This window comes from Bos mutus, chromosome 13, assembly GCF_027580195.1.
Source record: "Bos mutus isolate GX-2022 chromosome 13, NWIPB_WYAK_1.1, whole genome shotgun sequence".
Lineage (NCBI taxonomy): Eukaryota > Metazoa > Chordata > Mammalia > Artiodactyla > Bovidae > Bos > Bos mutus.
In genome coordinates, this window is record NC_091629.1 from 35,394,978 (window position 1) to 35,421,379 (window position 26,402).

The following is a 26,402-nucleotide window of genomic DNA, read 5'->3' on the forward strand; positions in this document are numbered from 1 at the left end:
AGCCAGCTGGCTCGGAGCACAGATCCTCTTCATCCCGCAAGTGTGGCGCCGGGTCCCTCGGAGCCGGCCGCCCCCTCCTCCTTCCTCGAGCTGCCCTGGCTCGGTCCCGCCCCCGGCGCTCAAGAGTGAGCGCCACAGCGGTCGCCGCCCTCCAGCCCGGCCGCCGCTTTGCCAACTCGCCTGGGCACGCTGCGGGAGCGGCTCGCGTCGCCGGCCCAGGCTCTTCGGTTCCACTACGCGGCCAGCCCACTCCGCTCGCTAGCAGCTGCGCTCCACGTCACAGGAACTGGAGTAGGACCCTGACAAGACCGGCGCGTTGGGCTGGAGACGGAGCCCCGAGGCTATGCTCGCTGCCCCGACGCTGTACCAGTCGCTCGTCGTGTGCCCAGGCCGGACCCCCGACGGCCGCGCGTTGAGATGACTTTCCGCGATCTCCTGAGCTTCAGTTTCGAGGGACCCGGCTCGGACGGCAGCGCCAGTGGGACTGGTAGAGGGGGAGGCGCGGGCGGCGCTGCCGCCTCGGAGGGCCAGGCGGTGGACGGCGTGCCTGGGGCCGCGGGCTGCGGCGGCGGCGGCGGCGGCGTGGTGGGCGCGGGCAGCAGCGAGGACAACCGGAGCTCCGCTGGAGAGCCCGGGAGCCCCGGCGCCGGCGGCGAGGTGAATGGCACAGCGGCCGTCGAGGGGCTGGTGGTGAGTGCTCAGGGAGTGGGTGTGGGCGTCTTCCTGGCAGCCTTCATACTCACAGCTGTGGCGGGCAACGTGCTGGTCATCCTCTCGGTGGCCTGCAACCGCCACCTGCAAACGGTCACAAACTATTTTATTGTGAACTTGGCTGTGGCCGACCTGCTGCTAAGTGCCACAGTGCTCCCCTTCTCGGCCACCATGGAGGTCCTGGGCTTCTGGGCCTTTGGCCGGGCCTTCTGCGACGTCTGGGCCGCCGTGGACGTGCTGTGCTGCACGGCCTCCATCCTCAGCCTCTGCACCATCTCGGTGGACCGGTACGTGGGTGTACGCCATTCGCTGAAGTACCCCTCCATCATGACCGAGCGCAAGGCAGCAGCCATCCTGGCGCTGCTCTGGGCCGTAGCTGTCGTCGTGTCCGTGGGGCCACTGCTGGGATGGAAGGAGCCGGTGCCCCCGGACGAGAGCTTCTGCGGCATCACAGAGGAGGCAGGCTATGCTGTCTTCTCCTCCCTGTGCTCTTTCTACCTGCCTATGGCAGTCATCGTGGTCATGTACTGCCGCGTGTACGTGGTGGCGCGAAGCACCACGCGCAGCTTGGAGGCGGGCGTCAAGCGCGAGCGCGGCAAGGCCTCGGAGGTGGTGCTGCGCATCCACTGTCGCGGCGCCAGCCCTGGCTCAGCTGAGACCCATTGGGGGATGCACAGCACCAAGGGTCGCAAGTTCCGCAGCTCACTGTCGGTGCGTCTGCTCAAGTTCTCCCGCGAGAAGAAGGCGGCCAAGACGCTGGCCATTGTCGTGGGCGTCTTTGTGCTCTGCTGGTTCCCCTTTTTCTTCGTCCTCCCACTGGGTGAGTGACCCCTCTCCCTCCAACCTCTAACCTCCCTCGCTGAGCCTGTGGTTGTCCCTTCCTGGCACCCAGACTTGGATGGCTCTTCCAAGTGGAGAGTGGCTGTCCACCTGAACATGGAAGGTTTACTTAGTAACCTGCCTGGTCTCTTAGGTGCTGTGCTGCTTTGTGGGAGAATAACAGGCTCATCATGCTTGCAGGATTTTGTCAGGAACTCACTTTTCTGACCCGCCTTCTTCACTGCTATTAGAAGCCCTGGCCTTGTTTTAAGCACCGACTGTTCTAAATATAAAAGACCAATGGACATCTGTGTAGGTGTCTTCCCATAGTAAGTGGTAAGCAGTGTATGTGCTTGTTTATATATCCCCCTCCCTGTACCCCCAGCTTTAAATGCCAATGCCCAGAAGTGGCACCTAGGGTGGGTTGGCCTGCATTCATTCATGGGCAGCAATTCCTGGCCAGTCTACAATGAACAGCAGCAGACACCCAAAGCCACCTGCTTTCTCTCAGTCGGGAAGCTGGCCCCTCTGTGAGAGGCCTTCCCCAACTGGTATGTGTGAATGCCCTGGTCTCTCACTTCTGAAATCTCTTGGAGGTGTGGGCAGGGGCCGAGGGTGGGGGGCGGGGAGGAAGGAGGGTGTAGCAGGGATCTTTGTAGGCATGAGAAAGAAAAGTAAAGGACATATTATCATATGGAAAGTTAATATTGTTCATTGTAGTTTCTTAAATTTACCGAGTCCTTCAGCACTTCCAGAGAACTTTGCTATTTCTTTCACAGGCTCTCTTGTAGTCCTGGGAGGTGGGCAGCTGTTCTTAGGAACTTCCTCCCATACCTTGAGGCCCCTCCTGAAAGCCCAGGGGCTGGGTCAATACAGGGAGGGGAAGGGGAACAGCATCTCTGGGGACACATCCATTACACTCATGGTGTAACTTCAGCCAGCCCAAGCCAGAACCTCCCTTTTCTCAGGCCTTGCTCCTTCCATGCTCTGCAGCTGTGTCCAGAAAGGGACAGTAGCCCCTTCCTGCTCCCTTGCAGGCCCTCTCCTCACATCAGTTAGAGTGATCTTTATGCATTATAAATTAGAGCGTCATTCTCTACTAAAATCCCTCAATGCTTTTCTACTGTCCTGGAAACAAAATCCAAACTGTCCATCATAACCTATGATAGAGTGACCTTCAAGTTTTTTACTGTCCAGACCAAAATGAGCTCTTATGTATATTTACACTGAGACCACAAGTACGTACCAGGACTATGGTGGGTAAACCCAGATATGTGGTCCCCCTTCTGCAAAGAAGGATCTGAGTGATAAGTCACCTCCCCCCTGACCTCATGGCTTTGTTGCCCTGAACTTTGCCCACTGTGCACACACAGGCCCTTCTGACCCTCTTCTGGGTCCTTGATCATGCCAAGCTCATACCCTTACACTTGCTCTTCCCTTTGTCTGGCTTGCTTTCCCCAAGTCCTGCTGGCTATCTCTCCATCTTTTAGGTCTCAGAATAAATGTTCCCACTTCATTAAGGCCTTTCTTCTTTTTTCTCAATTTTGCTGTGTCTTTCTCTGTATATTCTCCCTTGGACACAAGTTTCTCTTCTTTCATTAGTTCCTTAGCTGTAATCACATTTCTGTGTTGCTTAACTTGGGGTATGATTCCCCCTGCCACCACTGACCCAGAAGCTCTGTGAGGAAAGACTGTGTCGGTTATGTAATCACCAATGCCCAGTACAGTGCCTGGCACATGCAGAACAGTGGAGGAGAATGGAATGGACAACAGGCTCTGGTGCCAGAGCCTGGTCTAAACCCCAGCACTTCTCCTTATTAGCTGTGTAACTGCTAGCAAATCCCTGAACCTCTCTGCCTCTGTTTTCTCATCTATAAACTAGGGATGGCAAAGATGGTAATAATACCCACTAGTACTACTATGGTGATACTTGAGTGAGATATTATGTGTGACTATAACTGGCACATGGTGAGTGCAGTATGAGCTGTTGCTTTTGTAGTATAGGCTCAGTAAATACAAGATAAGGAATGAATAAATCACCAGCTTGAAAATCATCTTGCCAGAGGCTGCTGTCAGGGAATAGAGAGGGATGGATGGAGCAGGACGTGGCAAATAGGCAAGAGAAAGTCGGTATGGCCCCCCTCTTAGAAACCCACATACCCAGGATTTAAAATCCTCCCAAGCCTACCAACCAAACCCCAGCTGTGACCTGTTCCAGGTGCCCTCAGCCTCCTGCCTACCCCTTGGTTCATACTGGCCCCCTGTCAGGAATGATCAGGGTGCATATAGAATGCCACCTCCCTTTATGTTCCTTTAACTTCTTTTAAAATTTTTAGTTACAGAATAATGCACAGATAAGGAGAAAATAATACAAGTGCCCATGTATCTGTAATCACCCATATTGAACAGATGACAACATTTCACCATATTTGCCTCAGATCACTTCCTCTCTCTCTTTTCAAAGAAACAGAACGGCCACAACTAAGTTCCCTCCTCCTGTCCCTTCCTCTCTCCCCAGAGGTAAATCTAGTCTTTATCACTCCCACACACGTTTATACTCTTACCATAAACACCTGAATCCATAATAATAAACAATATCGTTCTGTGTGTCCTGCAGACTTATATAAGTTGTACCAGCTGTGCACATTCATCTTCAGTTTGCCTTTTTTACCCAACGTTTTGCCATTGAGATTTATCCATTCTGGTTATTTTAGCAACAATATAGTATTCTGTTTGAGTGTATTCCATGGTGTGTTGACAGTCTCCAGCTGAGTGTTCAGTTTTTCTAATTTTCCACCGTTACAATCAACACTGCAAAAGGCCACTATTTTTTGAGGTTGAGATCACGTCTGCCTCTTCTAGGAAGTCGTCCCTAAATCTCCGTGGCCTCTTCCCTTGTTGGCATGCTGCTCTTCCTCAGTCCCTCATCTCTGCTGCTCCTCACACCTGGCATGGCAACCCAGGGGCTATCCTTGCCTCTCCCTTCCTGCTAGTCTGCAATGGGCACCTCACCAAGTTTTGGAACAAAGCCCAGGGCCACTGATGAAGCCAAACTGAGTGGAACCTGGCAATAATGAGCAAGCAGGACTGAGGCCAAACAAGGAAACAGAATATTCTCATCTGCCATGATGTGGCTTGGAGGGCAGGACAACAGAAAGAACAGGAGGACAGAGCCTGCAGTACAAGCAGGAGTCGTCTGAGGGCTGTGCAGGAAGGAGAGGGCAAGCCTCCCCCTCTAGGAGCTCTGAGGCAGGCCTGGAAGAAGGGAGGCACTTTTGGAGAAAAAGGGAACATTCTAAGCAACAGCTTTTGGGGTGAATGTAGAATCCAAGGGTCTGCCACATTTTGGTAGGAAGTGGCAGTATGTGCTTGGGGAAGAAGGTGTTGGGAACTTAGATAAGGGGACCAAGGATGGATATGTTTGCAGAAGTAGGGTGTGAGGGTACAGTCTCCAAGGAAGAGGATGGAGGGACAAAGAGATGAGAGGGGCTGGGGAAGGAGGCTTAGGGAGCACCAACTATGAAAGAACCAGAGGAGGCAGAAAAGGGGGCAGCCAAGAGAAGTGGTACCTCCCTCCTTACTGGCTGTAGTTCCCACACCAGATGTGAGGAAGCAAAGATGAGAGGATTGAAAAAGAGTACTGTATGCCAGCAAGGGCCACATGCCAGGAAATGAAGGCACCCAGTAGGGCCACAACCTGGGAGTTGTCAAGCAGACCCAGGGTTCTTTACCCACATCACCACACACAAAGCCAAGTGGAAGCAGGAGCCCCGGGCACAACAGTGACATGGCCAGGGAGCAGCCCCAGAGGGTATCAAAAGCCTTAGGAAGTGGGCCCAGGGTTCCAGGGGGAAGTTGGCACAGAGGCCATCTATCACCTAAAATGTTTTAGTCAAGCTAGACCTGCAGCAGAGAGATATACAGCCAAGGTATGCTAAGCTGTGAGGCCACTGGGACCTAAGTGCCTGGGCAGGAAAGACTGGGACACAGACACAGGGCACCTAAAGTCCTGAGGGGCTCAGAGAGAGACTAGGGGCCATTCCCCCCACCTCCATTGCCCTGCCTGTGACTTTATCTGAACAGTGACTACATTGGTGAATATATATGTAAAGTCATCAGTCTGTATTCATAAAATGTACTCACTTTATAAATCTGACTGTCAGTATCTTATGCCTTAATGAGAGACAAAGTGAAAGGAAGAGAGGTGGGAAGAGGCAGGAGGAGGCTGTGAGTTATCTGAGGAATTGGTGTCCAGGCTGGAAAGCACACTTTAGCAGCCAGGCACGGAGAGTAGAATCAGTGTTTGCATCTCAGAGTTTGGCCAAGTGCGGAGGGACCCGTCTCCACAGGCTCCCTGAGGTGGTACAATGTCCACAGACACATGGAGAGAGGCAGGGGGTGTACTGTGGCAAGTCTTCAGGAATAATATTACTGTGCCCTGGCCCAAAAGCCTGAAGAAGAGAGACATTACATCTCCTATCTGTGCCTTTATGGCATCTGGCACATAGTAGGTCCTCAGTCAGCGAGTGTAGAGGGAAAAAGTGGCAGAATCCAGGGCCTCTTCACTTCCTGCCATGCCAACGATCTGGGTGACAAAGCATAGCCCTCTATCTTTATTATTATTATCATTGTTATTAATGTGGCAAGAACACTTAACATGAGAGCTACAGATATTGTTAACTTTAGGTACAAGTTTGTACAGCAAATCTATAGAATTCATTCATCTTGCTTAACTAAAACTTTATGCCTACTGATTGGCAATTCCCCTTTTCCCCCCTCCCTCCAGCCCTTGGCTCCCACAATTCCTTGCTTTGATTCTTTGAATTTTAACTGTTTTAGGTACTTTATAGAAGTGGAATCATGCAGTCCTTCTGTGACTAGCTTATTTCACTTAGTATAACAGCCTCTATGTAAAGTAGACCCCCTCTCTTACTAGCAATGCATTGGGGATGACCCCCTATTTATGTGAGCCCCAAATTTTTAAATATAACAGCTAACATTTATTGCATGATTATTATGAACAAGTAATGGCTAGGGGTTTTATTTTCCACTTTTAAAAATCATGGATAATTTCAAATACATGAGTAAACAGTGTGATGGCCCCAGTACCTATGACCCCAGCTTCAACAAGTATCAACCCAAGGCTGATCTTGGTTCATTCCAACCCCCACCCGCTTTCCACCACTGCTTATTATTTTGAGGAAAACCCAAGATACCATATCAGTTTATCTGTAAATTCTTCAATATTTTTAGAAGGACTTTAAAAAAAACTACAATCCATTATAATACATAAAAATACTTGTTTAATGGATACCAAATGTCTTTGTGTTCAAATGTAGCTGATTGCGTCATAAATTTTTAGTTTGTTTGAATTAGGGTCTCAAAAAAATTACATATATTACATGCAGTTGACTTGCCTCCACAACTTCTTTAATTGATAAGATTACCCTTTCCCCACCTTTTCCCTTTTAGCTTATTTGGTGAAGAAATCAGATTGTTCATCCCAAAGGAGTTGCCCACAGTTTGGAGCCGGCATCCCTGTGTGCTCAGATGCTCAGTCATGTCCAATTCTTTGCGATGGCTCCTTTGTCCATGGAATTTTCCAGGCAAGAATACTGGAGTGGGTAGTCATTCCCTTCTCCAAGGGAATCTTCCCAACCCAGGAATCGAACTCAGGTCTCTTGCATTGCAGGCAGAGTTTTTACTGTCTGAGCCACTAGGGAAGCCCTGCATCCCTATGCTGCTGCTAAGTCACTTCAGTTGTGTCTGACTCTGTGCGACCCCATAAACGGCAGCCCACCAGGCTCCCCCATCCCTGGGATTCTCCAGGCAAGAACACTGGAGTGGGTTGCCATTTCCTTCTCCAATGCATGAAAGTGAAATGTGAAAGTGAAGTCGCTCAGTCGTGTCTGACTCTTAGTGATCCCATGGACTTCAGCCTACTAGGCTCCTCCATCCGTGGGATTTTACAGGCAAGAGTACTGGAGTGGGGTGCCATTGCCTTCTCCATACATCCCTATAGTGCCTTTTAATGTGTCCTGCTGTTCTTGGTACATCATATAAATTGGCTTAAGCAGATTCAAGCTCAGTGTCTTGGACAAGAATTCTTCTTTTGTAATGTTAAGATTGACCAGGGGTTTAGATGCAGTCAGCTTGATTCATTTACTATAAAATGTCACGTCAACCTTTACCTGCTAGTTTTAGCAGCCGTTGACCATGGCTGGGAGCCGTTGTATCACTGGGACTTAAAGTGGTGATATCCAAATTCTGTCATTCCTTCTGCATTTGTAGACTAAAATTCTAAAAAGAATTCACCACTAGCTGTTTGGTCACTTGAAATAGAGGCTATACAAGAAAAGCAGGAGAGCTCCTCAATGCTCTCCATTATCAAAAAAAGTCAATTTCCTAGCAATGTTTCCAAAAGGGACAAAAAGATTTTTTAGTACCACGATAAAGTAACTTTAAAATCTGTCACACATTATATATGTCACTGTTTGGGGGCTACCCAATAGGTGCCCTTTCTAGTTGACTTATGAGACGTATGGCATAACCCAGAGAGTCTTGAACTTTCTGGTCTGATGAGATGTTTCAGGCTCAGCTTGTACTTTTTTTGACCTGTCCCATTTCTCTAAAGAGGCCTGTTCTCTTTTAGTGGAAAATGATCATTTAAAGACCACAGTCGGAGCTTTCAGATGTTCATTGATATTAAGTTGGCCACTGACTCAGTGGACAGAGCTAGGATATACTTTTTTTTTTTTTTTGGAAAAGAAAAATATACCACTGATGGAGGGTAGACTCCTGTTCTTGGGTGAATACAGATCCTTCCTCTGCCTAGGGTCTTGTCCTCTGCCCAATTCCTGCTGATATGTTTATCCCAAACATCTGATGAGCTGTTAATCACTCCACCTCATTCTTTAAAACTAGGATACAGGGGTCGTGTACTTTCTCCCCCATGCTCATCTCTACCCTGGTTATCATTGTGACTCCACTGTACTGAGACTGACCCATGCTGACACCCTGTGACTCTCCTTCCACTCTTTCTCCCAGGGTCATGCCCTGGCCTATGTGCCCACCTTGATCTATAAGCCCCTAAATCCTCAGTAAATCTCTGCCACTTGAGTCCACCTGCTCATTCTACTTACTGACTCCAGCCTTGACCAAGCCTTCACTTCCCGGCCCTTCACCTTGTCTTCTGGTTAGTTAGGCCTCTGTTTCCAATTGGCACCATAATTCATCACTTCATCCTCTCTTGCCATCTTTAACTCCCTTGCCTCCACCTACTTCTGTGAGCCCCAGACCCTGAATCAGGTCATTCCTCCATAGAGGTGTGCTGGCAAGTATTTAAGATTGGCTCTGAAGTGGGGGCTAACGTGTAACATCTGTCCATTTCCATGATGTAAAATGGAAATATTCCCACCATGGTCAATTTCAAACTACCAAAGAGATAGTCAGCTTGCAAAGTTCCTGAAAATTTATCAATCAGCTCTTGTGAACCACAACAAACCAGTGTCTAAATAAGAACATGTTAAAAAAAAGAAAAGAAAAGAAAAATCCTACTTTCCATTGGCAGGTCTCCTCCTCAGGGCAGTCCTCAGGATGTCCTTAAAGTCCTGCAGGTCCCTGTCAACTCTGAATCTCTCCCAACCCTCTTTCCTTCCCAAGGGACTTCCCTCTGTCAGTTATTGCTCATCTCTCCTTAATTCCACCTCTCCTCTGCCTGCCCATACAGCATGTATATGTGTCCACAACTTCTTAAAAATGATTCACCCTCAACCCTGTAGCCCCTTCACCCTCACTCTCTCCCACTTTCTCACTGTAATCTTTCCTCTTTTTCACCTTCTTGAAATTTTAACCTTCTTGAATATTCCTTGCTACTTACTTCTTTTAAAAAAAAAAAAAACATTCTGATATTAATCTTAATCCTAAATATCAGAGCTGAGTTTAGAACCCAAGCACTCTGGCCCTTAGAGTCCTTGTTTCTTCCACCCTAGGTCAGAGAACAGAGGTCAGGCTGAAGCTAGGGTTAAGGATCAGTTGGGATCAGCCATGTTTTATGCTTTAAATCTTGCCAAATGCCTCACTGCCTGCTTACTCCCCTCAGGTTCAGTTCCAGGCTCCCTTCTGCCCCAGATCCTGGCCATGAGGGCCCTGAGCATTGCCATAGGACATGACCACTTCTTGTCTGTCTTGATCGTCCCAAACCCCTAGAGCCCTTGAGCCTAGTCCTCATGAGATAACCTCTGAGTTCCTGAGCCTACCTCTGACCCCACTTGAGCTCTGCCCCATCCTGAGCTATATGCCCACAAAAATGTCTTCTTGAATACTAGAGGATTTTCCTGCCCTCCTTTGCAGATGATGACCCAGCAGAACATTGGTCTGGGCCCCTGAAAGCCAGCATTGGGACCTAATGAGCAATGCACCATCTACTCAGTGCTGGGACTCCTGGACAGAGTGACTACTGTCTGGAAACCTTCTCTCCTCTGGCACAAGCACTGATCTGCTCCGACTTATGAACCATTTGTCAGTATGACCCAAGAACTAAAAGGTTCATGCTCAGATTAGGGTCATGTTCAGCTTAGCACAGGGCCATTTGGCAGGGACTTCGGCCTTGGGCATATGGAGCTTGGAGTGTGACTCGTCCAAGGCCACAGACCAGGAAATGAGTTAAATAGTGACAAGAGTGAAATGAGGGGGAGAGAGAGATATTGGAGAGGTAAGAAGAGAAGGGAGAAGAACTGAAGGGAGAGTGGGGTCCAGTGGAGGACACTGAATAGGTCTATGACTCATCTCCCTGCCTTGGGCCCTACCAGGCATCCTCTGTGGCTCTAGGAACTGGCCCTCCCTGTCAATCCCTACAGCTGCAGAAGGGTATCCAAGGTTAGACCGGTAGTTCTAGGCCAGCCCCACAGAGTTCAAGGATCCTGAGGCAGACATGGGACACAGGACTTCTGATCTATTCTTTTCCTATCTCAAACCAGATACCCACCAGTTACCTGTCACCATGGAAAATTGTCAACACAGGAAATTCAAGAGATTTGGCTTGACACAGCTAGCCCCACAGTACCCTCAACTCCCTGTCTTCATCATCCATCTGAGATCTGGACCCTATTCAGGTTACTTCTTTCTGACAGCCTTCCATGGTTGTTTCTGCTTCAAAATGGCCTTATCTCTTAGCATCTCTGTCTCCCCTTCTCTGTTTCAGCAGTCCTAACTTCTTGGTTGTCCTCCAACTTGTCAGGTGCTCTGCTGCTTCGGGACCTTTGCACATCCCCTTTCCTCTGTCTGGAATTTTCTTTCCTCAGGAAGATGCACAACTCACTCCCTCAGAGAGTCTTCAGGTCTCAGCTCAAGTGTGCCTTATGAGAGAGGCTGACCCTTTACAATATAGCAAAGAGGCCCACTGCTTCCAGCCTCTCTTGGGAAAGACGAAATTGAATTCTGAAGAATAGAAGCATTGAGTGAGCAGCTGAAGAACAAAAGGGAGTCTAGGACTGGGAATTCCTTTTCTCCTAGGCAGTGCGTGGGTGTGTGTGTGTGTGTGTGTGTGCACGCGCACGCTCAGTCGTGTCTGGTTCTTTGTGACCCCATGGACTGTAGCCTGCCAGGTTCCTCTGTCCACAGAACTTTCCAGGCAAGAATACTGGAATGGGATGCTATTTCCTACTCCAGGGGATATTTCTGAGCCAGGGATTGAACCCACATTACTTGTGTCTCCTGCATTGTTAGGTGGATTCTTTACCACTGCACCACCTGGCAAGTCCCTCCTGGGAAGCAAGAGAGACCTGAATATCTGAAAGAACATGGTATTTTAACCCTTATATTTCATTCTGGCTAGAGAAAATGGCTGCCTGGTATAGAAAAGTCAGTAGTCGGGGAGGGAGTGGGAAGGGGGAAAGGCTGGGGTGCAGCCTGATAGTTCGTTGTTGGCTGCAAGCTATGAACAGGGCTGGTGGCTGAGAATTCTGACATTCTTCCAAGAACAAGTTCACTTCTGGTGATGCCAAAATAATGCTGTTAATCACACATTCCCCTCTTGCCTTCAGCACTGTCACTCCTCAGCAAGGCTTGGCCAGATTGGCCAGCTCTAGCATCTCCTGGGCCTGGACATTTCTCTTACTTAAGAGAGGGGATTGACCTGTGATAAGGCTGCAGACTTTCCCACAAAGCTCACAGGCTGTCCTAGTTTCCCCAGTAATGTGCAGGCCAGGCTGGCCCAACCATGCATGCCAGAGAGTGGGGTAACCTGCCCTGACAGCCAAGGCCCACCTCTTCTGATCAGTGGATGTTCAGCATCCTGGACATCAGGTTAGATTCCTGATAGAGGCACCCCAATATAGAGAATAGAGGAAGGCAGGTGGGAGCAAGCTCTATGGACACGTGCGAGAACAAGGTCAAGGAGCAGAGAGAAGCAGCAAGAGCTGTGGTTGCAGTCCTCTCCTGCTACATCCTGACCACCTCTCCTCATAGGCAGGCCAGTGTGTCCACTCCCATGCTCCAGCCTGCCTGTTGAGTGGAGAGAAAGGAACATGAACATGCACATCTGTGCCCTGCCTTTCCCAGCAGTGGGCAGAAGAGTTGAAACAGTGACCACGAACTAATCCCTGGATTATAGATTTGGGACCAATCAAGAGAGCTTTGAAGACACATCCATGCAGAGTGTCTTGGGTCATGTCCCTGTAGAGCCTAAGGCAGGGGTTCTTACGCAAATGATGATCTGAGGGAAGCTCTCTGGTGGTATCTGGGAGGGAGGGAGGGAAGCAGGGTAAGTCAGAAAAGACCTAACCCCAGGATGTGGTCTCAAAGTCTGGCCTCAGCCTGACCCCACGGGGACCCCTGGAGCAAGAATGACAGCGGAGAATTACACCACCTGGAGACAAGAAGGCTGACCTGTTCCATCCCACTCAGTCTGTCACTGGCTGTGGACTGCCACCTTGGAGGGAAAATATCATCTCCCAGTTGAAGCAGCTCGCATTAGTCAAGGGTAATTCTCCAAAGAAGGGGCAATTATAAGCCATTAGCAGCCAACATTCACAGCAGTTGGAAACTGGGAGCACCTGGGTGGGACACTAATAACATCAACTTCAAACCTTTAAGGTGACTTGAGCAGAGACTTGAAGGACAGGAAGGAGATGGCCAGGTGGCTTTCTGGGGCTCCTCCCAGGAGTCTGGGGTCTGTTTGACACTCCCTCCTGAGATGCAGCAAGCAGGCAACAGCCCAGACTTTCTGAATGTTCTGGATGGTTATGGGTGCACAGGAGCTGAACTCAATGTGGTAGGCCCCACAGGCCACCCCAAAGGTCATAGGGAAGGCCAACAAATGCCACTTACATGGATGCAGAATCAAGATGCTCAAGGCACACACACTCCAGAAACCACTGTCAGCTCAGCAGACCCTAGGAGTAGAATTAATCACAGAAATGCTCCTGGAGAGGCAGTTCTATGCCCGAGTCTGAAGAACTGGAGAGACCCACTGTGGAGAAAAGAGGAAGGCCATCCTCCAGGCCAGGCCAGCGGTATGAAAGACCAGAGGCAGGGATGGGCCTGCTGCTTGTGGAGTAGCTGCTGGAAGGTATTAAGTGATCCTTTGTGGAGCCTGACCTCCAGGACCCCTGGAGGACCAGGGGAAGTTTTTTTCCTATCTTTACATGATGTCATGAGAAGACCAAGCATTTTAGGGCTAGATTGACTCAGGTTCAAATCCTGACCCTTCCACTTGTCCTCTGGAGGTAATTAGAATCTCTGCAAAGTAGGATGCTAATGCCATGAGAATTAAATGAGAAGTGCTGCATACAGGGCCCAGCATGCAGCCTGGTAGGTACTAAACACTCAGAAAGCAAGCATGAGCTCCCATTTCCTTCTTTGTCACTTTAGAGGCTACCTACATCTACCCAAACAGCACTTACTCACTCACTTTACAACCCCTTCTCTGGATCAGGCACTTGTGTTAGAGGCTGGGATGAAAAGAATCCTACAGCTGCCATCAAGAAACCTAGAGTCTAGGAGAATAGACAGAGCAGTAACTAATTTTATTCGTTAAAATACAGGCATGCATAAAGGGGCACCTAACTCAGGTTTCGTCAGGGAGGACACCTGACCTGGGCTGGAGGGATGGGTGGGAAGAAGCAGAAATCACCTTGGGAGAAGTTTGAGTCATACAGGAATGCAGAAGGAGTCCAGCCCCTGTGGGAAGACATGCTTGTGGCTTTGTGCAGCCAATTTGGGAAGGAGGTAAGATGAATTCAGCATGGGAGTCTAAAAAGACTTGAATGAAACACAAGAAATTTGGGGTGTATTCCTCAGAGCCATAGGAAGCTGCTAACGGTTTTCAGAAGGGAAAGGAGAGAAACTTTTTTCTTTTTTACAATAAGTCTCAAGCAGCTGTGTGCAGAGTAGAGGAGACAAGGGACCACTGGGGGCTGTCACAGCCAAGTAAATACAATGAGATGCCAGAGTAAGCAAAGGCTTCAGGAACGAGGTAAAGGGAGGGACCCCACTAGAGAGACAAATGAATGTACCAGACATGGTGACATAAAGGGTAGAAAAGAGGGAATCATTCAGTAAACTCAGCAAGTGTTGGGCACCTACTGTGTGCTCGGTGTACTCATGAGGTCTTTCTTCTGGGCAATGGGAATGCATTGCCAAGCAAAACAGACACTAGTCCTGCCCCACAGACTCCTACTGCAGGGAGAAAGATGATAGACAATATGAAGAATAACTCAAATAGTACAAGAGAAGGTGATAAGGGCCACAGATATAGTTGAGGGAGATGAGGAGTATGGGGTGGGGGACACTGCCATTTTTTATTGAAGTTGATTTACAATATCATGTTATTTTTAGGTGTACAGCAAAGATTTTTGTCAGATAATTTTCCTTTATAGGTTATTACGATATACTGAATATAGTCCACTGTGCTATACAGTAAATTGCTTATCTATCTTATGTATAGCAGTTTGTGTCTGTTAATCTCACACTCCTAATTTGCCCCTCTCTCCTTCTCCCCTTTGGTAACTATAAGTTTGCTTTTCTATGTCTGTGAATCTGTTTCTGTTTTATACATAGATTCATTCATATCCTTTTTTAGATTCCACATGTAAGTCATATCATATGATATTTGTCTTTCTCTGCTGAAACTTCACTTAGTATGATAATCCCTGCTGCTGCTCCTAAGTCGCTTCAGTCGTGTCCGACTCTGTGCAACCCCATAGACGGCAGCCCACCAGGCTTCCCTGTCCCTGGGATTCTCCAGGCAAGAACACTGGAGTGGGTTGCCATTTCCTTCTCCAATGCATGAAAGTGAAAAGTGAAAGTGAAGTCGCTCAGTCGTGTCTGACTCTAGCGACCCCATGGACTGCAGCCTTCCAGGCTCCTCTGTCCACGGGATTTTCCAGGCCAGAGTACTGGAGTGGGGTGCCGTTGCCTTCTCCAGTGATAATCCCTAGGTCCATCCATGTTGCTGCAAGTCGCACTATTTCATTCTTTTTGTGGTTGAATAATATTCCACTCTTTGCACATACCATATTTTCAACCAGTCATCTGTTGATGGGCCCTTGGGTTGTTTCCAGGCACACTGCAATTTTAAATGGGAGGTCAGAGAGACCTCACTGCAAAGATGAAGGCAGGAACCCTGTGAATTTCTGGGGGCAAAGATTCTGGGGGACAGCAAATTCAAAGGCCTAAGGTGGGAATGTGTCTTCCAAGAAGCAAAAGTAGGGCAGTAAGGCTGGAAGACGGAGTAGGAGAGGGTGTCGGGGGTTCGGGGGGCCGCATGTTGAGCTAGGCAGTCATAGATTTTTATGTGCGGGAGAATGGAAGCTCTTAGAGGGTTTTGAGCCTCAGGAGTGACAGATCTCTTTATATTTTTAAAGGATTGTTCCAGCTGCCAGATTGAGGATAGATTTCAGGCTGCAAGAGTACAAACAAGAGACAGTGGGGAGGCTGCTGAATTATTCAAGGAGCGAGATGATGGTGTCTCAGACAGGGTACAAGGGCACAGGGTGGAAGGTAGTGGTTGAGTTTCAACCTCATCTCCTTCCATTCTGCCCTCAATCACTCCACTTTATCCACACTAGCTTTGTCCTTGTTCTGCACACATACCAGGGCCACCTCAGTGCCTTTGCATTTGCTGTTTCCTCTATCTGGAATGCTTTCCCCGAGCTGTCTACATGGCTTATTCATCTCTTACTCAAATGTCACATCCTTAGTAGGCCTTCTCTGGCCACTTTATCCAAAATTTATACCGCCACCCCCAGCCACATGCACACACACACACACACACACACATATATAAACACACACTAGCTATCTTTGCTGCTTTGTTTTTTCTTATTAGCATGTCTTATTGTATGACATGCTTGTATTTTTCTTGTTTATCATATTTATTACTGGTCTTGCTCTATGAAATGTAAGCTTCATGAGGGCCAGATAAGTGTGAGATGCAAGTAGGCATCCAGTAGAGATGTCTGGGTGGTAATTGGACCGATGAGTCTAGAATTTGGGAGAATAGACTGAGCTGGAGATAGAACTGTGGGAGTTGGCCAAAAGTCAGTGCACCTGGTTGAAACTGCGATGCAAATGCAAAAAGAAGAGAGTACAAGACTCTTCTTGCAAGGGCACTCCTACACAAAGCAGTGGGGACATGAAAAAAGGGGGCAAAGGCAATTGATATGGAACAGAAAATCCAAGAGAACAGTGCCCTAGAAGTCCCAGGTGAGATGAGAAGTGTCCAGGATGGATGAGAGCAATATCTGCAGGTAGGGGTCCAGGGTGGAGTAGGGCAGTAGGGCAAAGCAGTGGAGTGAAAAGCAGGTGGTGGAGAGGAGACAGCCTGTGTGGAGAGAAAGGGTGGAGAGAATTAAGTAACAGCCAGAGAATCAGCAAAGAGGGTGCAGCTGTGATAGAGGCAAGCTCACAAGTGACTGATGGGTCAAGAGCTCCACAACGCAAGTAGGGACATGAACCTTGGGTGGGAAGAGAGACTCCTTTCTTAACAAGAAGGAAGAGAGGTAAAGAAGGTTTGAGTGAGTGTCCAACTTCTTTAACTTGTTCTCTTGTTATTTTCAAAGTTTAAACTTTTTATTTTGTATTAGGATATATCCAATTAACAATGTTGTAGTAGTTTCAGATGAAGAGTGAAGGGACTCAGCCGTACATATGCATGTATTTCTTTGTCTTATTTTCTCTGCAAAACAGGAAGTAAGATCAGCTGCTCTGGAGAAGGTGAAGCAGCAGAAGACTGCTTGGCCTGTGGAGAGGGATAAAAGCTCAAAGGCAGAGGAATTGTGGGAGACTGGGTTGAGGATAGGCAGCAAGATTGCTGGAAGCCAGGACACAGAGCTGAGGTCGGAGACCCTAAGCATGTTCAGGGAGTGGGTGAATCTCTCCAGAGTTAGGATCTGGCTGAATAAATACAACCCAATCCAGAAGGACATGGGCGTGGAAGAACTGAGGAAAGAACAGCTGGAGTGCAAGAGAACAGAAGTCTCAGTTAAGCAGAGATAACAGGAGAAATCCAAGGGGCTGGCAGGTCAAAGTACAGATAACAAAGAGGGAGAGAGAGGGTAGAAAGCTGCAGTCAGCAGTGGAATATAAGTTGAAGTGAAGAAATGAAATGCTCAGCCTTATGTCTTAAAAGGATCTCCCCAGCTGCTTGTAAAGAACAGGGTACCATGGAGGCACAGGGACAGGAGCAGGGAGCCCACTTGGAGGGCATTGTAAGTATATGATGATAGTACCAGGGTGATAACAGGGGATGGTGCACAGTGGGGGATTCAGGACCAACAAGAGTTGGTGATGGATGGGATTCACAGTGTGATAGAAAGAGAGGGGTCAGAATGTGTGGAGCACCTGTGATGTGCCAAGCATGGTGTTGGGAGCTCACCATTTAAGAATCAAATCGATGGGAAACCAGTAGTTACCTGTAGTTACCTTCTTGGCACTTAGAAGTGAATAGATATGCTAGGGGAGGAGGAAATACAATTAACTCTGCTGGGTTGGGAGAGGGTGGTGTGAGGAAGGCTTCCAGGAGGAGATGCCACTGGAGCCAGCACTACCAGGTGGAAGAAAGAGGAAGTGCACTCCAGGATGACTGTTCAAAAGTGCAGAGATAAGACTGGGGAGCCCGCTGTGGCCAGAGGGTAGCAAGCAGTCAGTGTGGCTATTTAGCTGATGCGCAGGAAGGTGGACGAGAAATAGGAATCACAAGAGAAAGAACAAGGGAGTTTGTGCTAGGTGCCTGGACGGCAGGATGCTGAGGGGGGAAGTCCCATGAGCACCTTTTTCCAGTGACAACTGCCAAGGTGAGTTAGCACAGCTGGGTTATATGCATGCAAGAAACGCCGTGAACAGTGTGGGGAGTGGGAGAGGGAATCAGCTCAGGGCAGAGAAGGGGGCTGCTAGGTACAGAGAGACAGAGGCCTTGCCTTAGAACCCCTGTGGACCCACTGAGGCTTTCCTGTCGCTGGGCTTCCAGGACTGGCAAAGGCTTGTGCTGGGAAGCTGGAGATGAATGAGAAGGCAAGAGAAGTGAAATAAATGGTCAGCCTAAGAGGCCATAACGCAGAGTGGCTGGAGGAGGAGAAAGTTGGGAGTGGCTGAGAAGGGGCTTGTCGACTGATGCCCCCACACCCAGGCAGCACTGTAGGGATAATACAAGTGAGCACCCTTGGGAGTCTCAGGACAGTTACCTACCTTGTCCATGGCAAAGGGGAGGGAAGTGTCCACACGCCTCCCTGTCCCCTGACCCAGGAATCCTTGAAAGAGGCTGTGGGCAGATGAGAGAAGTTTGGGGCAGGCAGGCAGCAAAGAGGCAGGGTGCAAGAAGGCGTATGGGGTGGACGGCTGCACTCTGCAGAGGTATATGTGAAGCTCAGCACTGCCATGAGAAGGGAGCAGAGTGAAATCTCTCGGGAGCGCCTGCCTGTGGAAGCTGGAGCCCAAGACATAGATGTCTGTATTTTACATGCAAGATGTCTGTGCACAGAGGGCAGACAGCAAATGAAACAAAATTGTGGAGGCTGCCATCAGGGCCCCACCCTGCCCCCTGTATATGGGTCACTTTCCACCCCAGCAGCTGCCTCCATCTCTTTGCCTTCGACTTTCTCTGACCAGCAAAATCCTCATTGTCCACCCACATAGAAGACAGGACTATGGAAAATTAACTCCGTGAGGGAGCAGCCCAAATGCTGACTGATGGGATTGGGGGTATAGATACCTCACCTCCCTCACCCCACTGGTGCGACAAATACAGTCCTCCAGAGCTCCCAGTGAGATTGCACCCTGGTGGCCCATAGCAGTGACTAACTTGTTAACTCTCCTTTCATTGGCTTCCTTCTCTACCCTCTTTTTACCACACTTCACTACTGGTGTTTCATTTACCTTTCAAGTAAACAAGTTGTATTTGCATCCTTGTCTCAGGTCTGCTTCTGGGAGGACCAGAGTAAGACAGAAGCCTCAGCAAGACACAGTAGGAAAAATGTGGGGCTGAAAGGCTGAGTTTGAATCCCAGCTCCTTTGTGTAAAGAATTTCGAGCTGGCAGCAAGCTTCCACATAGGTTGGTTAAGCATAAATTAGAATTCTAATTCTTAAAAACAAGGCCCAGGCCACACTACAGATATGCCATGTTCCCCACAAAATTCAAATCAAAACCACATTGATAACAAAGCCCCTTGGCTGGTTTTTGGCTTACTGCTGAAAGCATAGTCCCCTGATTTGTCATCCTGGGCTAAATATAAAAGAATTCTAGCCTGAGTCAGAAAGTTATTTTCAGCACTCGGTCTTACTTTGCAGCCATTGAAGGATGCTGTTCAGAAGGCTGTCTTTCTGGAGGCTGAGGTCAACCCTGGTAGCCCCTGGATTCCAGGGACAACTGCCCGACACTTCTCCCAAGGGAAATTATCTCCTAAACACATTCTGACTGATGCTGCAGCCTCCCCCAGACCCACCAAATCTCAGCTTCTGTTTCTGGCCGCTATTCAGAGCTGAGAGCGGAGTCCCTTCAGGACTGAGGTCTCCTCTCTCAAAAAGCCACAGAAATAGGGAAGGGGGAAGTGAATAGACTCCAGTATTTAGTACAAACCTGCTAAGTCTTACACCCTGAAATTTATGATTCGTCAAAAAATCCCTTCCAGAGAAACATTGTTATGTATATTTCACAGAAAAGGAAAGTGAGACTTAGATGGCCAAATAACTTGCTGAAGGCTGCATGACCAGAGTTTGAAAATCCTGTGCCACGCAGTACTACCTGAGATTCTTCTTTCTCCACACTGTCTCTTAGCACCAGGAATCTCACCAAGTGGGAGGTGGGTGATATACAAGAGCTCACAGGTCAAAGAGGGACGCATGGTGCCTCTGCTCCCTCAGTACGGGACCTTGCTCTTATTTCTTTGAGGGCAAGAAAACAAAGCATGTTTCATGATTTTTCAAGGACCACTACCCTTGCTCTGCTCACCCTGGCAGACACTTGAGGCTTTTGCCTGGGATGGGACACTCGCCACCTATCCTTGACCCCTGCTGCTACTGCTGTGGAGGATGATGAGGGTGACAAAGTGGCCTGTGCTTCCTGGATGATGTCTTTGCACTTTGTTAGTTGCCCTTGGAGGTATGACTCCTTACGGTCCATGGTGGGGAAGGCAGGGGAGAGGTTTGTGGGGAAGAAGGTCTTTCTGGCACAACTCAGACCTCCAGTGCCCCCATTCCCTCCTGTCAGGCACTCTGCTCCCTTTTAAAGCCATCCCAGAAGCTTTCCCTGACCACTTCCCACTTCCACTGGGACAGCCCCATTATCCTGCATTCCGGCAGCCCATGGTCATTGCATTTGTCGCTAAGTCGTTTCTGACTCTTGGCAACCCCATGGACTGCAGCACACCAGATGTTTGCTCAAATTCATGTCCCTTGAGTGGCTGATGCTATCTAGTCATCTCATCCTCTGCCACCTCCTTTTCCTTTTGCCTGAATCTTTCCCAGCATCAGGTCTTCTCCAATGATGTTCTTCGCATCAGGTGGCCAAAGCATTGGAGCTTCAGCTTCAGCATCAGTCCTTCCAATGAATATTCAGGACTCATTTCCTTTAGGATGGCCTGCTTTGATCTCCTTGCAGTCCAAGGAACTCTCAAGAGTCTTCTCCAACACCACAGTTGAAAAGCTTCTTTCGAAGCTTCTTCAGCACTCAACCTTCTTTATGGTCCAACTCTCACATCCATACGTGACTACTGAAAAAAATCATAGCTTTGACTATACTGACCTTTGTCAACAAAAGTGATGTCTCTGCTTTTTAATATACTGTCTAGGTTTGTCATAGCTTTCCTTCCAAGGAGTGTCTTTTAATTTCATGGCTTCAGTCACTGTCCACTGTGATTTGGGCATTGTGTTTATTGAGGCTTAATTCTAGGTTCTATCTTTTGCCTGTTCAAAAATATCCATATCTCCTAACCATCCGCAAAATAAAAGCCTAACTTTCAAGAATTTAAAGCCCTTCACCATCTGTCCCAAATGAAGTTTTCTGAGCATATCCTATTGGACATTCCCCTGCCCCAAACTTGTTATCCTCTTGCCTACCTCTCCCTTCCACTCCTGATAACCTCTACCCTTCCTCATCCTGCCTGGCTCCTGTCTATCCTGAGATTTTGAAAGCCCCCCACCAATATACTGGGCACCCATCATCCCATCTTCTTTCTTATGATATCTGATCCACATTGCTACTGAGAGAGCAGGACCTCAGGTATTTGAGGAGAGTCCAGGACAGTGCCTGGCATGGAGCAAGCCTTGGTCAACATTTGATTCAGGCGTTCTTACCCTTCTTATAAAGCTAGGGACTACTTGGGCATCTGACAAAGTGTATGGAGCCTTTATCAGAATTACTCTTTCAAATGCATAAAATAAAATACAAAGGATTACAGATGGAATCAATTTCATTGATTTTTAATTGCAATTTGTGACTTAGTATTAAATGTACTTCCACGTGAAGGCTCTAAAGAACAGGATCCACTGGTGCGTTCTAGTGACCATTTCCAAATAGGGAGGAGCATAGGCAATATTTCAAAACATCTCCACCAACTGCTAATATTAGGTAGAAAACTGACAATATTGCACTGTTTTATAGCTGCAGTTTGGAGCTACCAAACAGTGATTTCAACATCATTTTGTCTAATTCTACTCAGGTTTGTTGCTTACACTTGCAGGAAATGCTTGATTTCAGGTAAGTGTGAGTAAAACTAAAGATGGTTGTTTTTCTTCATCAAAGTTCATGGACACTCTTGAATTATATCAGGGACTCATTGAGGAGAGATATCTTGATAGCCCCTAGTTGATGAATGGTCAGAGCCCAGGAAAGGTGCTGTGGGAGGGGAATAGTGTGGAGAGGAGCTGCCTGTGGAGAGGGGCTGCACCAGGGGCAGCCTGGGGCTCCCTGGGGCTTCCTCTTCCTGAGCATCTAACCAGCCTGGGTCTCTGCTCCCCACAGGCTCCCTGTTCCCACAGCTGAAGCCCTCAGAGGGTGTCTTCAAGGTTATCTTCTGGCTGGGCTACTTCAACAGTTGTGTGAATCCACTCATCTACCCCTGCTCCAGCAGGGAGTTCAAGCGTGCCTTCCTCCGCCTCCTGCGCTGCCAGTGCCATCATAGTCGCCAGCGCCGCCGCCCACTCTGGAGTATCTACAGTCGCAACTGGCAAGCTTCAAATGGCAGCTCACACCCAGACTGCCCTCCTGGCCCAGGTGCCATACCCACCAGGGCCCCACAGGCCTTCACTGTGCCCTCAGCCCCTGGCTCCCTGGGCGCATCCAAAGCACAGGCTCCAGCTGTCACCTGTCGAAAGATGCCCTGCACCTTCCGTGAGTGGAGGCTTCTCCGGCCATTCCAGAGACCTGCTACCCAGCTGCATGCCAAAGTCTCCAGCCCGTCGCAAAAGATCCACACCAGAGAGGCCATGTGCGCCCTGCACTCAGAGGTGGAAGTGGTATTCTTAGGTGTCCCCCATGATGCAGCTGAGGGTACTACCTGCCAGGCTTATAAACTGGAGGACTACAGCCATCTCCAAGAGACTGATATTTAAGGACCTTGAGTTAGGCCGAGGAGTATGCTGGGGTGGCAGGAAGGGTATGGAGAAGGAGACTGTCTTTGTTCAAGAGGCTGGTGAGAATCAGAGACCCAGAAACTAATCAGCATCAGTTTTGGCAACTGCTCTCCAGCATCCGTGAGAAACTGAGATGGGGTGAGGGCTTTGAAAGTTATGGGCTCCCCTCCTGGACACAGACACCCCCAGCTCCTCCTTTCAAGAGAGGGGCTACAGGCTCCTTGAGGCCATTTGCTTCCAATCCCTGCTTGAGAAACACTGCCCCATCTATGCTGTGAACCCTGGGTAGGTGGCCCCAAGTATAACCAGGCAGCCCTGTCCCTCCTCTTGGGGAGGAAAGGGCACAGAGGCCCTGCCTGGCTGTTCCCAATGCCTCCCTTCCAGGAAAGGTCACTGGGGCCAAGGATTCTCCATGGACACAATTTCTCCTTACTGCAGACTGGAGAAATCCAGTGAGCCTGCCATTGCCACCGGCATGCTTTGGTGGCAGAATAAATGACTGTCCTACAAGCCTATTGTATAACTTGCAGGCCACTCTGCCCTACAGAGGCTCTGCCCTGCCCCTCATTTTGTCTTCCAAAGGGCCTTACTGTTTACACTCTGTATATAGCTCCTTATGGCTGTGCCCATCACTTCTTGCTGGGATCTAGAACCATCAAATGGGGAGAGCTTTGTCATTTTTAGACATATTTATTGGTCAGGGTACTTCTGTTTTCTCCAAACTGTGCAAACTGTTCCTCTTTAGCTTACAACCCATAAAGAACTCCTTTTTGTACTAAAGGCCCACAACAGGATAAATTGAGTTATCCTGTGATCTGTGTTCACTTTTTAGTTTCAGCCTGTCTCTTTAACCGATGGCTACTGTCCTTTGGGACTTTCAGCATGACCAAAAGATTTGGGAATTTTGTTGGCTCTTAAAACTCACATGATTAGTCTTTGAAAGTAAACAAAGTTTAACTTGTTCAGTCTCACCAGATGCATCTGTGATGCTCTCAGGGCCTCAGTCTGGAAGGTGGCCATCAGTAAAATGGGTGAAACATTACATGAAAAAATATACAAGCCCAAGTAGACATGTGTACATGGTGAGTGAGAGAACACCTACCTGGAGCCGTGCTTATTAGCATTGATGGTTCAACAAACCGTCCAAAATTTGTTGTATTCCCAAGAGGCTATAGGTAGTCCAGTCTTCAGCTAGATAATACCAACCACACATATCCAACCAGCAAAGGAATGATGATGGTAGCCCAGTGGACCTTTGGAAGGAGAACTGCTAGACAATACCCTGGGGTGTCTGGAGTGGAGGTGTTCTGAAACAGGAAGAACCAACTGCTGGGGCCAACATGGACCAGTATTTTCAACCAGAAGCTTCCTGTAGTAGGGAGGTAGTCTGTTGAAAAGGTCACCACAATTTCAGACTCCTCATCCCAATATTACAAGGTAAAAAGACAGCCAATATCATCTGGGCTCAGGAGCAGAAATTTCGCCCTGGGGGTCTAGCAAGTACTGGACTTTCAGGCCTGGCATCCCCCAAGGCACAGGAGGAGCAGTTAAAAGCAGATACTGGGAGCATGTTGCGTACATCAAAGAGGGCCCCATCTTGCAGCACATTGGCTGCCCTAACTCTGGGAACACTGGCATGGCCCCCAGAATCTTCTCACAGAGGTGGGCCCATCTGTCAAAGCAAGGAGGCAGACTCTTTTGTCAATGTATTGAACGTTGGGCTTCTGAGCAGGAGAGTTCAACAGCCGGGGAGGGTCTCTTAGAGGGTTCCCACATGCCAAGGCAGTTGAGCCCACAGGAGGTCCATAGTGGGGACAAGGGATAAATGTGGAGAGAGAGCTTTCATCAGAAGGATTTAAGTGGCGGGGAGGGGGGGTGGGGGGGGTGGGGGGGAGGGGAGCAGGGGTTGCTCCCTGTCCTGGATGACAGTGAATGTAGAGACAGGTGGGGTCAGCAGCTTGCCCAGTACTTTCTCTAGACTTGATGACCAATCAGCAAAACATATCTGACCTTTAAGCCTCAGCTTCGGTCTCCTGCACATGGGGCCCTCAGCACAAAGCTGGCCTCCTCTTATGCCCTCCATACCAGGGAACAAGCCTGCAGGAGAAGGGGGGTGGGGCTACAGAGCCCCTAGAGAGGCTGTGCCACAGCAAGGGCATCCAGTGACCCAGTTCTAAACATCAATAAAGCAGAGTTGCTGACCTTGTTCTCAGGACATGGCAAAGAGTCCTGGAATAGCCAAGAGGAATGGAGGGAGTAGCAACAGCCTTTCTAAAGGAAGGAGCCTCTTGCAAGTGGTTTGGGGACATCTGGAAGAAGTGCATTCACTGCACCACTTTCTGGGTCTTCAGGTGCCCCAGCCCAGTCCACGACTGAGGAGTAGAGAAGACTCTCTCAGTGCCCATGAAAATGGGACTAAGTGTTCCTTTACACAATCCTCAAGGGATGGAGTGAAGCCTGAAGGAGTCATGAGTGAGAAGAAGGATGCTCCTGTGAGATTTGACAGAGACAGAAGCAAGCCTCCAAGGGCACTGGTATTTGCCCAATTCCACCACCCACCCTAGCCCCGCCCCCTGCCAATTCCTTAGAAAGCTGCATTCCCACTTCCATCCCAAGGTCCCAGCTCCAGTCCATCCTCCCTTTCCAGCTGGGCTCTTGCCACCCATCTTGCTTTCTTCCCACAGTCTCAGGACTTCTGTCCCAGCATCGTCCAGGGCTGCTTTTGCAATTCACCTGGGACCTTTCATTTCCCCAATCTCCTCCCCCTCTGTCTCTGCCACAGTCCACACTGGTAGCCACTCCCTGTTTCCTGAAATATTCCTCTCCCTGCCTGATCCACACCCCTGGGATCTTCTGGTCCCCTGACCACATTCTCTCCATCTCTCTCTCTGCCTCCTGTGCAGGTGCCTCTACGGTCTTGTCCCCAAGGTTCTTTTCTTATCTCAACTTGCCACCCAATCTCATCCACTCCAAATAATCTTAATGACCACTTGTACATAAATGGCTCCCAAGTATCTGTCTGTCTCTAGCTCCAAATGTGTGTGATCACCCTCCCCTGGATGACCTCAAACACCTCAAATACAAGCCCTCCAGCCTCTTCCAAAGTCATGTCCTCTACTTCTTGCAGGCATGACAAACCCACTGATGCTGAAGCTTCAGTATCTCAGAGGCCCTGAGCCTGCCTGCCCTCTTACCATTATCTTCCCAAGACCTCCTTCCCAGACCCCTGGCTCAGAATTAAGCCCTGAGTGGCCCTCAGCCTCTCTGGTAGTTCACACCAAGGTCATCCAGGCTTAGAGTTCACCAATAGAATCCATATCTTCATCCACTACGAGGAAGTGGGCTGTCTGACCCTAGGCTATTCAAGACTAGGTGTGAGCGTTCATTAAATCCTGGATCAATGGAGTTGCCCCATTACCCCTTCCTGCCACACTGCTCCAGTGCCCACTTGACGGCTGGCCAACATCACTGTCTTTGTAAGACCCTCCCCACAGCCAGTTCTACCAGTCCTCAAGGAGCTTGAGCCTGCATCCTTCTCCAGCCAGAGAGCCAGCTACACCCTGGACTTCTGAAGAAAGAAGTCTCCTGCTCCACATGCCCTGCTGCCCAGACCTCTCCTGGAGCCCTACTCTGCAGGCCGCTCACCATCACCACCACCAGCACTACAAGCCAGTCCCTTAGTCCCTCTGGTTCCAGGCGCTGACAGGTCCTGGGGAAAGTTTTTGGACCTCAGTGACTTGTCAGAGCTCAACTCCTCTGTGCCCTCCTGACCCCGTTTCTATTCCCATCCTGTCATACCCCCAGG

General features: G+C 49.1%; 1 protein-coding gene across 1 annotated transcript; it reads left to right on the plus strand.

Annotated features, from left to right (window-relative positions):
- Positions 1-24,426, plus strand: ADRA1D (adrenoceptor alpha 1D). The gene is made up of 2 exons (XM_070381269.1): positions 1-1,531; positions 21,987-24,426. Exons 1-2 carry the CDS (start codon positions 418-420, stop codon positions 22,574-22,576), a joined length of 1,704 nt encoding a protein of 567 aa, XP_070237370.1. The 5' UTR covers positions 1-417; the 3' UTR covers positions 22,577-24,426.
- Positions 24,427-26,402: the final 1,976 nt, after the last annotated feature.

What these genes read in the sequence shown, in the direction of transcription:
- ADRA1D (XM_070381269.1), top strand. Translation starts at nt 418, where the DNA reads ATGACTTTCCGCGATCTCCTGAGCTTCAGTTTCGAGGGACCCGGCTCG. An exon ending in TTTCTTCGTCCTCCCACTGG is followed by an intron (nt 1,532 to 21,986) that starts GTGAGTGACCCC and finishes TGCTCCCCACAG; the next exon opens with GCTCCCTGTTCCCACAGCTG.